A 12609-nucleotide genomic window follows, 5' to 3' on the forward strand; every position below is an offset into this window, starting at 1 on the left:
GGCGTCCTTGAGTGTCATGAAAGGCGCCTTTAAATAAAATGTATTATTATTATTATTATTGTCTGGAACACTGTTTGTTATGGTTCGTTGTGCAGGTTGGTGCAGTTTGTTTTTGTTGCTGTTTGTGGAGCCTGGGCTGTCTTCAGAGACCGCATTTTTTTTAAACGCGTCACATCACTTAGAGCACCTTTAATGAATGAAGATAAAACAATTGTAAAGACTTTAAATATAAGTGTATTATATAATGTACACGGGGCATGAAGTTCACTTTTTTTACCACCAGCCACTGGCGGTTTTTGGTACGGGCAAACGGGGCAACCGCACGGGGCGGCATTTTTTCATGTCACATGGGGGGCGGCACGAGAACTTGAAGAAGCGGTTTTCGATCATTTCACTGTGTGAGGAATTGGCAGATCAGCACACCCAGCAGCTGCAGGGGGTGTTGAGAGGTCAACACCCCCTACTTTCACAATGAAAGGGACTAGTCCGTAACAGTGCGCCGCGGCGCGAAAGATAAACACAAAGTGACAGGAGAAATGGGAAGTACACAGAGACAGAGCAAGACGAGTCTAAACCTTTTTATGTCAATGGTCTAAACGTGAAATTGAAACAAAGTTACCCAAGCAGCTCAAATAAAAGAAAAAGGTGAAAAGACATGTTTTCGGTAGTAGCAGGACCTTCGTGGCAGTAGCAGGACCCGTGGTGGTGTCGGCAGCATTGGCATTTGCACAGTGGGGAGGAGAGTCAGGAGGAGAGGGACAGAGGTGAGGGAGTGAGAGTAGAACCTGCGGTAAGCACAACTCCCCTTAAAACACTTTGCCCCTTTATAAAATTGAGCCAAAAACAAACTGTTGATGATAATACTACAACAATAAAAGAAGTAGGCATGCTTTACTGTAAGATTGCATTAGTAGTGTAGATAAACGTTGCACATCATGCAAACTTTCTTAACGAGAATTGTAGCTTTTATCTGCATTGGCAGACAAAAACGCATGATAGACCTCTTCAAATTATAGCACAGGGCCTCTTGAAATGATTATATATACAGTACAGGCCAACAGTTGGACACACCTTCTCATTCAATGCGTTTCCTTTATTTTCATGACTATTTACATTGTAGATTCTCACTGAAGGCATCAAAACTATGAATGAACACATATGGAATTATGTACTTAAAGTGTGAAATAACTGAAAACATGTCTTATATTTTAGATTCGTCAAAGTAGCCACCCTTTGCTCTGATTACTGTTTTGCACACTCTTGGCATTCTCTTGATGAGCTTCAAGCGGTAGTCACCTGAAATGTGTCTTAAAGGAGTTCCCAGAGATGCTTAGCACTTGTTGGCCCTTTTGCCTTCACTCTGCGGTCCAGCTCGCCCCAAACCATCTTGACTGGGTTCAGGTCCAGTGACTGTGGAGGCCACGTCATCTGGCGCAGCACTCCATCACTTTCCTTCTTGGTCAAATAGCCCTTACACAGCCTGGAGCTGTGTTTGGGGTCATTGTCCTGTTGAAAAATAAATGATGGTCCAACTAAACGCAAACCGGATGGGATGGCATGTCGCTTCAGGATGCTGTGGTAGCCATGCTGGTTCAGTATGCCTTCAATTTTGAATAAATCCCCAACAGTGTCACCAGCAAAGCACCCCCACACCATCACACCTCCTCCTCCATGCTTCACGGTGGGAACCAGGCATGTAGAATCCATATGTTCACCTTTTCTGCGTCGCACAAAGACAAGGCGGTTGGAACCAAAGATCTCAAATTTGGACTCATCAGACCAAACCACAGATTTCCACTGGTCTAATGTCCATTCCTTCTGTTTCTTGGCCCAAACAAATCTCTTCTGCTTGTTGCCTCTCCTTAGCAGTGGTTTCCTAGCAGCTACTTGACCATGAAGGCCTGATTCGCGCAGTCTCCTCTTAACAGTTGTTCTAGAGATGTGTCTGCTGCTAGAACTCTGTGTGGCATTCATCTGGTCTCTAATCTGAGCTGCTGCTTACTTGCGATTTCTGAGGCTGGTGACTCGGATGAACTTATCCTCAGCAGCCGAGGTGACTCTTGGTATTCCTTTCCTGGGGCGGTCCTCATGTGAGCCAGTTTCATTGTAGCGCTTGATGGTTTTTGCGACTGCACTTGGGGACACATTCAAAGTTTTTGTCCGGACTGACTGACCTTCATTTGTTAAAGTAATGATGGCCACTCGTTTCTCTTTACTTAGTTGATTGGTTCTTGCCATAATATGAATTCTAACAGTTGTCCAATAGGGCTGTCGGCTGTGTATCAACCTAACTTCTGCACAACACAACTGATGGTCCCAACCCCATTAATAAGGGAAAAAATTCCACAAATTAACCCTGACAAGGCACACCTGTGAAGTGAAAACCATTTCAGGTGACTACGTCATGAAGCTCATTGAGAGAACACCAAGGGTTTGCAGCGCTATCAAAAAAGCAAAGGGTGGCTACTTTGAGGAATCTAAAATATAAGACATGTTTTCAGTTATTTCACACTTTTTTGTTAAGTACATAATTCCATAGGTGTTCATTCATAGTTTTGATGCCTTCAGTGAGAATCTACAATGTAAATAGTCATGAGAATAAAGAAAACGCATTGAATGAGAAAGTGTGTCCAAACTTTTGGCCTGTACTGTATATACACACATATATATATATATATATATATATATATATATATATATATATATATATATAGCAGAGAGGAGCTTTTCCAAACTTGATCAAGTCATACTTGAGGTCATGTCCCAGGAACGGCTCACTGGCCTCGCCCTCATCAATATCAATCGTTCAATAGGTGAGCAGATTTCATACAATGACATCATTGATGATTTTGCATCAAGGAAGGCCAGAAAGGTCAGGTTTTAGTTGTAGTTTGTGTTTTCTGTTCTTAGTGCTAGTGTAATATTTAGATTCTCTTTAGTGTGTCTTCACATTTGTGTGAAGAAGGATTTGTGCAATTTAGAATATTTATTAGGGGTCCAAGCCCGAGTCTGGAAGAACTGGCGGTAGTGAAACTACGCCGTTCGCACAGCAGGGCTGTGGAAACCTATTGCTTTTCTAAGGTTTATTATTAGGGGTCCAAGCCCGAGGTGGCATGGGAACCGCGTAATGCGTAATGCAAGGCAACGCGGTTCACATCTCCAGCGGAGCTGTGGAACCCTATTGTTTTTCTACTGATTATTATTCTTCTCCTCCTAAAACTCAGCCTAAACCGTACATGGTGGGGGGTTGTCATTTTCAGGACTGGTCCAAAACTCCGCAAGGACCTGAGGCGCAATAATTGACCCACTTCCACCACTAGGTGGCGCTATAGCAGAAAAAACGCGTTTGGCCCTATAACTCCCACACCGTACACCCGACATTCAAAAACCATAAAGCTTTGCGTTCCCTGGATCCAACTGAATCACATGATATAGACCACGCCCATTTCCGCCTAGACTTTTATGCGTGAAAAATCGAGATTTATCAAAACCTACTTTTTCGAACTCCTCTTAGACCGTGTGACCGATCTGCACAAAACTTGGACCGTAGCATTGCCAGATTGACCTGACAAAAAGTTATACAAATAATTTTTATACGATAAAAATTGCGCATTGCGTTTTTTTGCCTTTAACTCCCACATTACACATTGAACGTTAGAAAACCTTACATCCACGTCTTCCTTGGATAAAGCTGAATCACATGATATAGGCCAAGCCCATTTCCGCACAAAAAATTTTCCTCAATATCGCGCAAAACCAACTTTTTCAAATTCGTCCTAGGCCATGCGACCAATCTGCACAAAACCAGGTAGATAGCGTCTCCAGATGGACCTGACTAAAAGTTATTGAAGGAATTTAGCTACATTAAAATATGCGCATTTGACGGCCAAACAAATTTTCCTAGCTAGCTACCACACACATATCATATCATATCTCGTCCAAATTAAATTTTATCAGCAAAGAACTTAAGATGCTTATATACTTAGATACTCAACATCCCACTACGATGCTCTGTACAAAATGTGGGGAAGATCGGCCTTTAGGGGGCACTATAAGCAATGTTTATTTGTTTTGGCCAATAACTCAATGCATTTAAATGGGAAATTTGCAATTGCAATATCTCTGCCATAGTAAAAGCAATCAACACAAAACTTGTGATTCTCGTTCGGCATGCTGCTCTGAGGCTCTGTACCAAATTTCGCAAAAATCGGCCATTAGGGGCGCTATAGTCAATGTAGATGACTTTTGTCCCTTTTAGTAAATCGATGTTAAAGGTGCTCTAAGTGATGTTGGGTGATGTCACTTCTTGTTGATTTTTAAAGTATTGTCAACCAATATGGAAGCTAGCTCGCCCCTCCCTCCTCATCATCTTGTCTCCTTCTCTTCCCTTCCATGCACTAATCCTGTGACCCCCACCCACCAAATCCAATAAATCCGTTATTGGCTTGAAGACTGTTAATGTTTCGTGGTTGCCACAGTTTGTTGTTGTTGTTGTTTGTGGAGCCTGGGTTGTTTACAGAGATGTGTTTTTACAGTGTGTTCAGGGGACAGGCAGTTGGCGGATAGTGAGATGTTTGCTTAATGTGACAAAAAACGTTGTAGCCTAAAAAATGCGAGACATTAATGGGATATTTGCTATCGTAATGCACTTCAGAACTTGGAGCTCACACTTCTCGATATTTGCTGACATTTGCCTTATCACTATTACGCTTTGGGTTCGGTTTCCATGATGACTATCCAAATGTCTGCTCTTTTTTATGTGTCAGAATGTGTATTGTAATTGAGTAGGCTACAGTTTGTTTTAAACAAAAACAAGGGAAATTAATAATGAATGTAATGTGTTTTATTTAGCAGATTTAATTATGTTGTTCTATATATATATATACACTACCAGTCAAAAGTTTTAGAACACCCCAATTCTTTTAGTTTTTTATTGAAATTTTAGCAGTTCAAGTCCAATGAATAGCTTGAAATGGTACAAAGGTAAGTGGTGAACTTCCTGAGGTAAAAAAAAAAGTAAGGTTACCCAAAACTGAAAAATAATGTACATTTCAGAATTTTATAAAAAGGCCTTTTTCAGGGAACAAGAAATGGGTTAACAACGTAAAGCTGCAGCAATGGAGGTTGATCAAGCTTTGAAAGTTGGTGCTACCAATTCCCACAGGTGTTCCAACTTGTCTGGATTACTTACAACCCCCTCTGTTTGTATAAAAGTATTGTTGGAACACACTGTGGTACCATACCCTCGTGAGCATTATTTGAACAGTATTGTACTGCAGAAAGTAGTGTGTTGCTATAAAAATGGCGGGAAAAGAAAATTAACAATGGAAGACCATCATAACACTTAAGAATGTTGGTCTTTCCTACAGAGAAATTGCGAAGAAAGTCAAGGTGTCAGTGAGTACAGTATTCTTCACCATCAAAAAGCACTTCAAAAACTCTGACAGGAAGAGGTCTGGCAGACCCAAAGCCACAACAGAATCAGAAGACAAGTTTCTGAGAGTAAACAGTTTGCGTTATAGGCAGCTCACAGGACAACAGCTTCAGTTATCCAAAGAATTTTGTTACGTTACACCATTCACAATTTACAAGCAAACAAATTTTCGTAGCTAGCCACAAAACACGAACTTTAGCATATCTTGGCCAAATTAATAGGTATTAGAGCAAAACTTGGTATTGTTGTTTGACATCCCACTCCGAGCCTCCCTACCAGATTTGGTGAAAATCGGCCGTTATGGGGCGCTATAATGAACGTAGAGGCCTTTTGGCAAATAAGTCAATGCATTTAAATGGGAATAAATTGCAATGGAAATATCTCTGCTGCAGTGCGCGCACCACAACAACAAAAAAACACTGGTGAATGTGGACCATAACACAGGAGTTGTTGCAAAAAAGTTGCAACTTTTTTTGTATAGTTCTTAAAAATAAAAAAATAAATAAAAAAGGAAATTTGTTTTGGGGAGAATAATAATTAGTACTATTAATTAATTATTCTGGGCTGAGATTTTCTAGGAACCTTACCAAAAAGGCTCAGGATGATGATGTTGGTATAATATGAAAACAGATGGTGGATTTAAGACACAAAATAATAATTTATTGAATGAAATATGAACATATATGTCAGTGGCTTGTTGATCTTTACATTGTTAGTTAATTTCCTATCCTGGCCACACACACACATTCATACGGTTTAAAGTACTTATTGGACTTTAATCTGGTTGGATTCATCTTTGTCATTTATTACACATATCAAGAACCTTCAAACTAAAGTCAAAGCTAGACTAGCATTTCTTTTCCGCAATAAAGCTTCCTTTACTCATGCTACCAAATGCATCCTTGTTAAGATGACAGTATTGACAATTTTGGACTATTGCGATACTATTTACAGAATAGCTCCAAACACAGCTCTAAAAAAACTTGATACACTATCATTCAGCCATCCGTTTCGCCACTAATGCACCTTTTCATACTCATCACTGTGATTTGTATAAACTGGTGGGCTGGCCCTCCCTTCACACACGGCGGCTTCATCATTGGTTTTGCTTCATATACAAGACAATCTTGGGCAAGACACCTCTCTATTTGTCATCTCTTTTTCATGTTGCTCATAACACCTATCACACAAGATCAAGTAATTTTATTAAGTTTAGTACCCCCTCTTCTTCTACTACCTTTGGACGCAATGCCTTCTGCTTTGCAGCAGTACATGATTGGAACACACTACAAAAATACTCTGAAACTTACATCTCTGATCCCAATTTACACCTTTAAGCTTAATCTTCAAAACAACATAGTCGATTCCTGTTCCTGCTGATAAACATGAATCATGTTTATACACATATACTTAAGCATTTTATTTTTTGTCTTCGCTGTCTACTTTTATTTTTTTATTTGCTTGTTCTGTGTGTTATGTGTATGACATGTATATGTTTAGTTGTAGAGTATGTTTTCATTTATTTCTGGCCAGGTCATGTTTGTAAATGAGAAGTTGTTCTCAAACAGTTTACCTGGATAAATAAAGGTTAAATAAAAAAAATAAAAAAAATAAATTTAACTTATCATTGCACTTACAATAACGAGCGTAGCTGTCCTCAATTTAGGTGTGTTTGTGTGTGTGCGCGTCAGTCGCGGGGGAAACGGAGCAACAGCCCCGCCCGCTGCAGACAGCTGACAAGATTGAAACAGCAGCAACTATCAGAGACTTTAGAGTGAAAAATCGTTACAGCGCACATTGATGTTACAATGTATACATGTTGGCAGGATGGTCTGAAATGTTATACACGGTCTTTCGCTGTACGTTTTGTTGGTAATGTGAGATGTTCGAGTCACACACGTCTCGTCTTCATAACAGAAACAAGGAAATGAATTTGACCCGTTCTCACTCCCGCTTGGTCATTGGCTGCACGTGGGACTGCCGGGATTGTGTTAGTAATGAAAATGCGATACGGAGCCCCGGCTGTCAATCAATGTCTTCCAGTGATGCGGGCCCCTGATTGGACCAGGCCCGTAAGCAACCGCGTACCCTGCTTACCGATAGTTACGCATCTGAATCACTTAATTCTCATTGGCTACCTGACAATGTGGCAGGTAGATTGCCAGTGTTACCCGCCAATTGCTAAATTCTCCTGCATTTGGCGGGTGGTCGGGTGTTAATTTCATGCCCTGAATGTACATACCCTTCAGTAAATATATTCAATCATTTTAAAAATAGAATAAGATGATCTTGAGTACATTATAACATCCTGTCGTATGAATTTAAGCAGTCCCATCTTTTAACTCTCGGCTTCACACATATGGCTGTAAAACTAGAGGCCAGAGTTCAAACAAACATTAAAAACTATGCATAAAAGTAAACTCTTTGGCTTGTTACTTTCAAAAACAAAAACAAAATGCATCTCTCAGCAACATCAGGCAGTGTGCACACTCAGATTCAATCTACTACAGACTGCTGATATTTCATTAAGAAATGTGAAACTGACCATCAATGAGTTCAAAGTTTTCATCATGTTTGTTCAGATGCAGCAGCTAGATAACAAGGTGGAGACCAGGCTCCAGTCCTTAAATGAGAGGACATCTTTAACTGGTTCATCAAAGTACTCACCAACAACAAGCTTAATATAGAATATTTGATGTTTCTGAATTGATTGAATAATACAACTGTAGTCTCCACTGTCAGCCCTCGTCGTATTTCTGATGGTTATGGAGGCGTTGCCTTGTTCCAGTTCATCTGGAAAATGTGAGACTCGATCTTTGAACTGCTCACTCTGACCTGGACGCTCATCACTGTAAAGATGACCGTTATCATACAGGAACACCTGATCATCATCAGTTTTAATCCAGATGAACTGTGTTAACCGAAGGTTCTCCTTGGTGCTGAGGGAACAGGGTAAAGTAACATCACTGCCTTCTTCCACTGTGATGAGTTTTGGCTCTGGAAGATAAAATCAGATGCAGCAGCTAGATAACAAGGTGGAGACGAGACTCCAGTTGTTAAATGAGAGGACATCTTTAACTGTTCAATCAAAATACTCATCAACAACATCAAGCTTAATATAGAATATTTTAGGTTTCTGAAGTGATGGAAAACTACATCTGTATTCTCCACTGTCAGCCCTCCTCGTATTGCTGATGGTTATGGAGGCGTTGCCATGTTCCAGTTCATCTGGAAAATGTGAGACTCGACCTTTGAACTTCTCATTCTGACCTGGACGCTCGTCACTGTAAAGATCACCTTTATCATACAGGAACACCTCCTGATCATCATAATTTGTGTGCCAGATGAAACGTTTCGACCGAATGTCCTCCTTGGTGATGAGTGAAGAGGGTAAAGTAACATCATTGTCTTCTTCCACTTTGATCACTTTTGGCTCTGGACGATAAAAACATGTATTAATCAATATGTTTACATGCAGAGTCATCAATTAGAAATAAAAAATTGTAAGCAGAATTATTCCACAAAGGCAGTTTCACAAGCAGTTTAGTTTGTAGTCTAAGTTTTCCTCCATAATTATTTCTGCATATTTTTTCATACATGACCAAAATACTTTAACTGTTCAAGCTTGTAGAGAATTATATAATTCTCATACAAAACTGCAAAGACTCTAAATATGACGATGATAATGATAAAATGAAGATGATCTTAATAATTTGTGTTGCCAATACATTTTTTACACTTACCTTTTTTACACCTGTATAAAAGCACAGCTAGAATAACACCAGCAACAAGAAAAAGAACACCAATAACTGCAGCAGCAATCCATCCAGTGGAGAACCCTGAAACAGAAGACAAAAGGTTAATGTAACACTCAGAATGTAACTGCATATGATAAAGTATCACAGTCTACACAAAGAGAACAACTGCAGGTGTGCATGCTCCTGAAACTAAAATTTAAAACTATTTGCAGATAAAACCAGCCGTGGAATGAATGTGACCAGGAACAGAGATGTTAGCTCTGATCTTCTGGACAGTTTCCTCCTGCTCGGATACACAGCTGAGAGTTGGTTCTGGTTTTAGTCTCAGTAGCTAATGTATAGTTATTATTAGGAGTCCAAGCCTGAGGGGGTGCTGGGGGCCACAAATGCAAGGTATCTGCTCAGGTTTCTATCATTTTTTTATTTCTATTTTTCTAGTCTATATCCTTCTCGTTCCACTTCCGGGATTGCTCCGGTGCTGCAGGAAATTCCGCCGGATGCATGTATTTTCCGTTTCCTTCTGCTTTCTTTGTGTTGACATTTTAAATTTGGTGGATTTCTGAGGACTATGGTTAACTGCTCCTCAGATCTCTGCAGGGTAAATTAAGACAGCTAGCTAGTCTATCTGTTCAATCCAAAAAGTATTTTTCTCGCACGACTATTTTGCAGCAGCTCTGTGCGGAGTTTAGCACCGCCCATGACGATTCTGATTGGTTTAAAGAAATGCCATTAAACCAGAGCACGTTTTCCTCCCATCCCCAAACACTATGTGGAGTAGCCAGACTCTCCTGCAGCGTGCCTGGGAAGAGGTTCTGGCAAAGCGAGTCTACTATTTTTCAAACACTAAAAGTGGTACCCATACAATATCAACGGACCACATCACACCCCTCCGGTGGCCCACTGTATAAATTACAACATTTTACATTTGCAACCGCCCCACCCCATACCTATCAGATCTGCTTCTTCCCTACACTTCCCCACTGAACACTTTGTACTCCTGTAATTGTAACTGTCCCAGCATTCAGACTCAGCACCATGGGTGCCAGAGCCTTCAGCTGCTCTGCCCCACGTCTTCCTCCTCACATTCCTCAACTGGACTCTCTTCATTAATTAAAATCACAACTTAAAAGAGTTCCCCTTGACACACGCAGCGAACAAGACGGAGAGAGAGATTGATTTATATAGATATGATATATTTTTATGCACAACAGTTGTTGATATAACAGCACCATGAAACTAGCCCACCAAACACATTTCAAATACCAGCCAACAAGCCAGATTTACACAATCATGGGGTAAATCCCATGGCCCTTATTATCTCCTCGACTCCTCGGTCCTTGGCTTAACCGAAAGTTGTTCTTTCCGTCCTCGGTGAAGGCCGTCTCAAAGCTCTTATTTCTCTCCTGAGGACCGAGGAGGGATCACCCAGGAGCTATGAGTATATATATATATATATATATGAGCTATATGAGGATACACGAGAGCAGCTTTCCTGGAAGCCATACAGCTGCAGGAGTTGCTAACTCTGCCCAAACTGCTAACAAATTCATGTGACGCTTCAGAGGAAAAGAGGTCTCATTACTCTGAAACACATTTGCTCATTGTCTCTCTCCTCCCATGATTTCCTCTCCTCTGCTTCCTTGGTGGGAGGGACTAAGATGCAGGGAGTGCCATTGAAGCGACATGAGATGCAGCTCTGGTCTTGCTTTGGCAGACCCTCCACTAGGGCACACTGCGGAGGAGGGTCTGGCTATTCTTCAGCATTCCAAGATGGAAGAAAAACGTGCTCTGGTTTTTTGGCATTTCTTTAAATCAATCACAATCTTCATGGGAGGCGCTAAGCACAGGGAAAAGTCACGGTGCCGCTGCTTTATAGCCTCAGGAAGGAACTTGTTTTGGTAGAACGTGCTTGTTCGAAAGTTATTTCTGTCGAACAACAGAAAACTGGATTTACCCTGCAGAGATCTGAGGAGCAGTTAACCATAATCCTCAGAAATCTACCGCAGTTTAAAATTACAACACAAACAAAATGGAAGGAGGTGAAAAGAGTGAAATCTGGCGGAATTTCTGACGGCAACGGAGCAATCCCGGAAGTGGAACGTTGTGGATATAGACTAACACAATCATTACTGCAGCTTTCATACAGTAGCTCATATTTGCAGAAGAGTATAGTCTAATGCAGCAGGCCAAATACATCACACACAACCAACCACACACACACACACACACACATGCATCATTACACAGTATTCATACTTGCACACAAGATGAAAATAACATAGTCATATCTGTAGTGACTGAGGGTGAACGGCTGAACCTGTTTCTAACACGTTTTCTGGGCTAAAAATAAACCCATGTCCAGTGTGCTGTATAACTTTGGATTCTATGATCCATTTATTCACAGTTCTGTAAAACCAATGTTCACTGATGTTTAGGGCTGCAGCTATCGATTATTTTAGTAATTGAGTATTCTACCGATTATTCCATCAGTTAATCGAATAATCAGATAAGAAATACTTTTGTTTTATTGAAGAGCAATAATAAACAATAGTTTGGTTAAATGTTTGGAAAAAGCAATTTTTTTATTGCCTACATTGCTTATAATATCATATCTCAAAAAACTAAACATATTAAGTGCATTCAAGTGCCATATTACATTGTTTTTTTAAAGAATTCTTTTTTTTTTAGATATCAACCTCAAACTAAGGCCTACATTAAACATACAAAAACATTACATTAAGTTGTGCAACATAACTTTCAGTTTCAACCTGAGACTGATCTGTATATACAGTAGGCCTATATGTAAATATTAGTTATACTAAACCTATTTTCATTTATATATTTGATTACAATCCTAAACAGCTCTGTTACATTTATGCTAGTAGATCATTGATCAGCTGTTTCTCCGTGGAGAGAGAGAGAGAGAGAGAAAGTGGTGTGCAACAATCAGCTGTTTTTCCAAAGGGATAGTCAACTCGTCAGCTCTTTAGATCAAATTGTAGTCACCACTACGTATTTTCTTGTCTATGTTTTTGGTAGTTGTTGTGTTTGGTGTAGTTTCATCGTCCATACGACTCTGTGATTTACTTTTGTCGGGTCCTCTTTGTGGAATGGATGATTAAGTTAGACTCCATGTTTTCTGTTGATGTGCTGAAGCACTGACGTCGTGCTATTACCGTGGTAAGCTAGTTTGATTTTGCAGTAGACACACTGTACAGAGTTTACGTTTTAATTACGTTTGAACTGATTCCAAACTTTGGACACTTTCTGTCGTTTTCTCCAGCCTGTCTCTTCTCTTAGCCCCTCGCTATTTACGCTCTAACGTGTCGCCAGCAGCAGACTGAGCAGCGTCTGGTGTGCGACAGTAGTATAATAATCCGTGCGGAAACACTGTCCGTCAGCATACAATGTTGGTAA

At 40.3% G+C, this 12609-nt stretch overlaps 2 protein-coding genes across 3 annotated transcripts in view; both read right to left on the reverse strand.

The window, feature by feature from the left end:
* LOC120557668 overlaps positions 1-12609 on the reverse strand; it is a 1015838-nt gene that overhangs the window by 69859 nt on the left and 933370 nt on the right. The window lies entirely within an intron of this gene.
* LOC120557664 (muscle M-line assembly protein unc-89-like) overlaps positions 1-12609 on the reverse strand; it is a 36136-nt gene that overhangs the window by 8389 nt on the left and 15138 nt on the right. Inside the window, exons 6-8 of the mRNA XM_039798210.1 lie at positions 9178-9273; positions 8732-8869; positions 8102-8431 (exon numbers count right to left, since the gene is read on the reverse strand). Of these exons, the coding sequence (XP_039654144.1) occupies positions 8102-8431; positions 8732-8869; positions 9178-9273 (564 nt within the window). The remainder of the gene's footprint in view (positions 1-8101; positions 8432-8731; positions 8870-9177; positions 9274-12609) is intronic.

The sequence above is a fragment of the Perca fluviatilis genome, chromosome 4 (genome assembly GCF_010015445.1).
Source record: "Perca fluviatilis chromosome 4, GENO_Pfluv_1.0, whole genome shotgun sequence".
Classification (NCBI taxonomy): domain Eukaryota; kingdom Metazoa; phylum Chordata; class Actinopteri; order Perciformes; family Percidae; genus Perca; species Perca fluviatilis.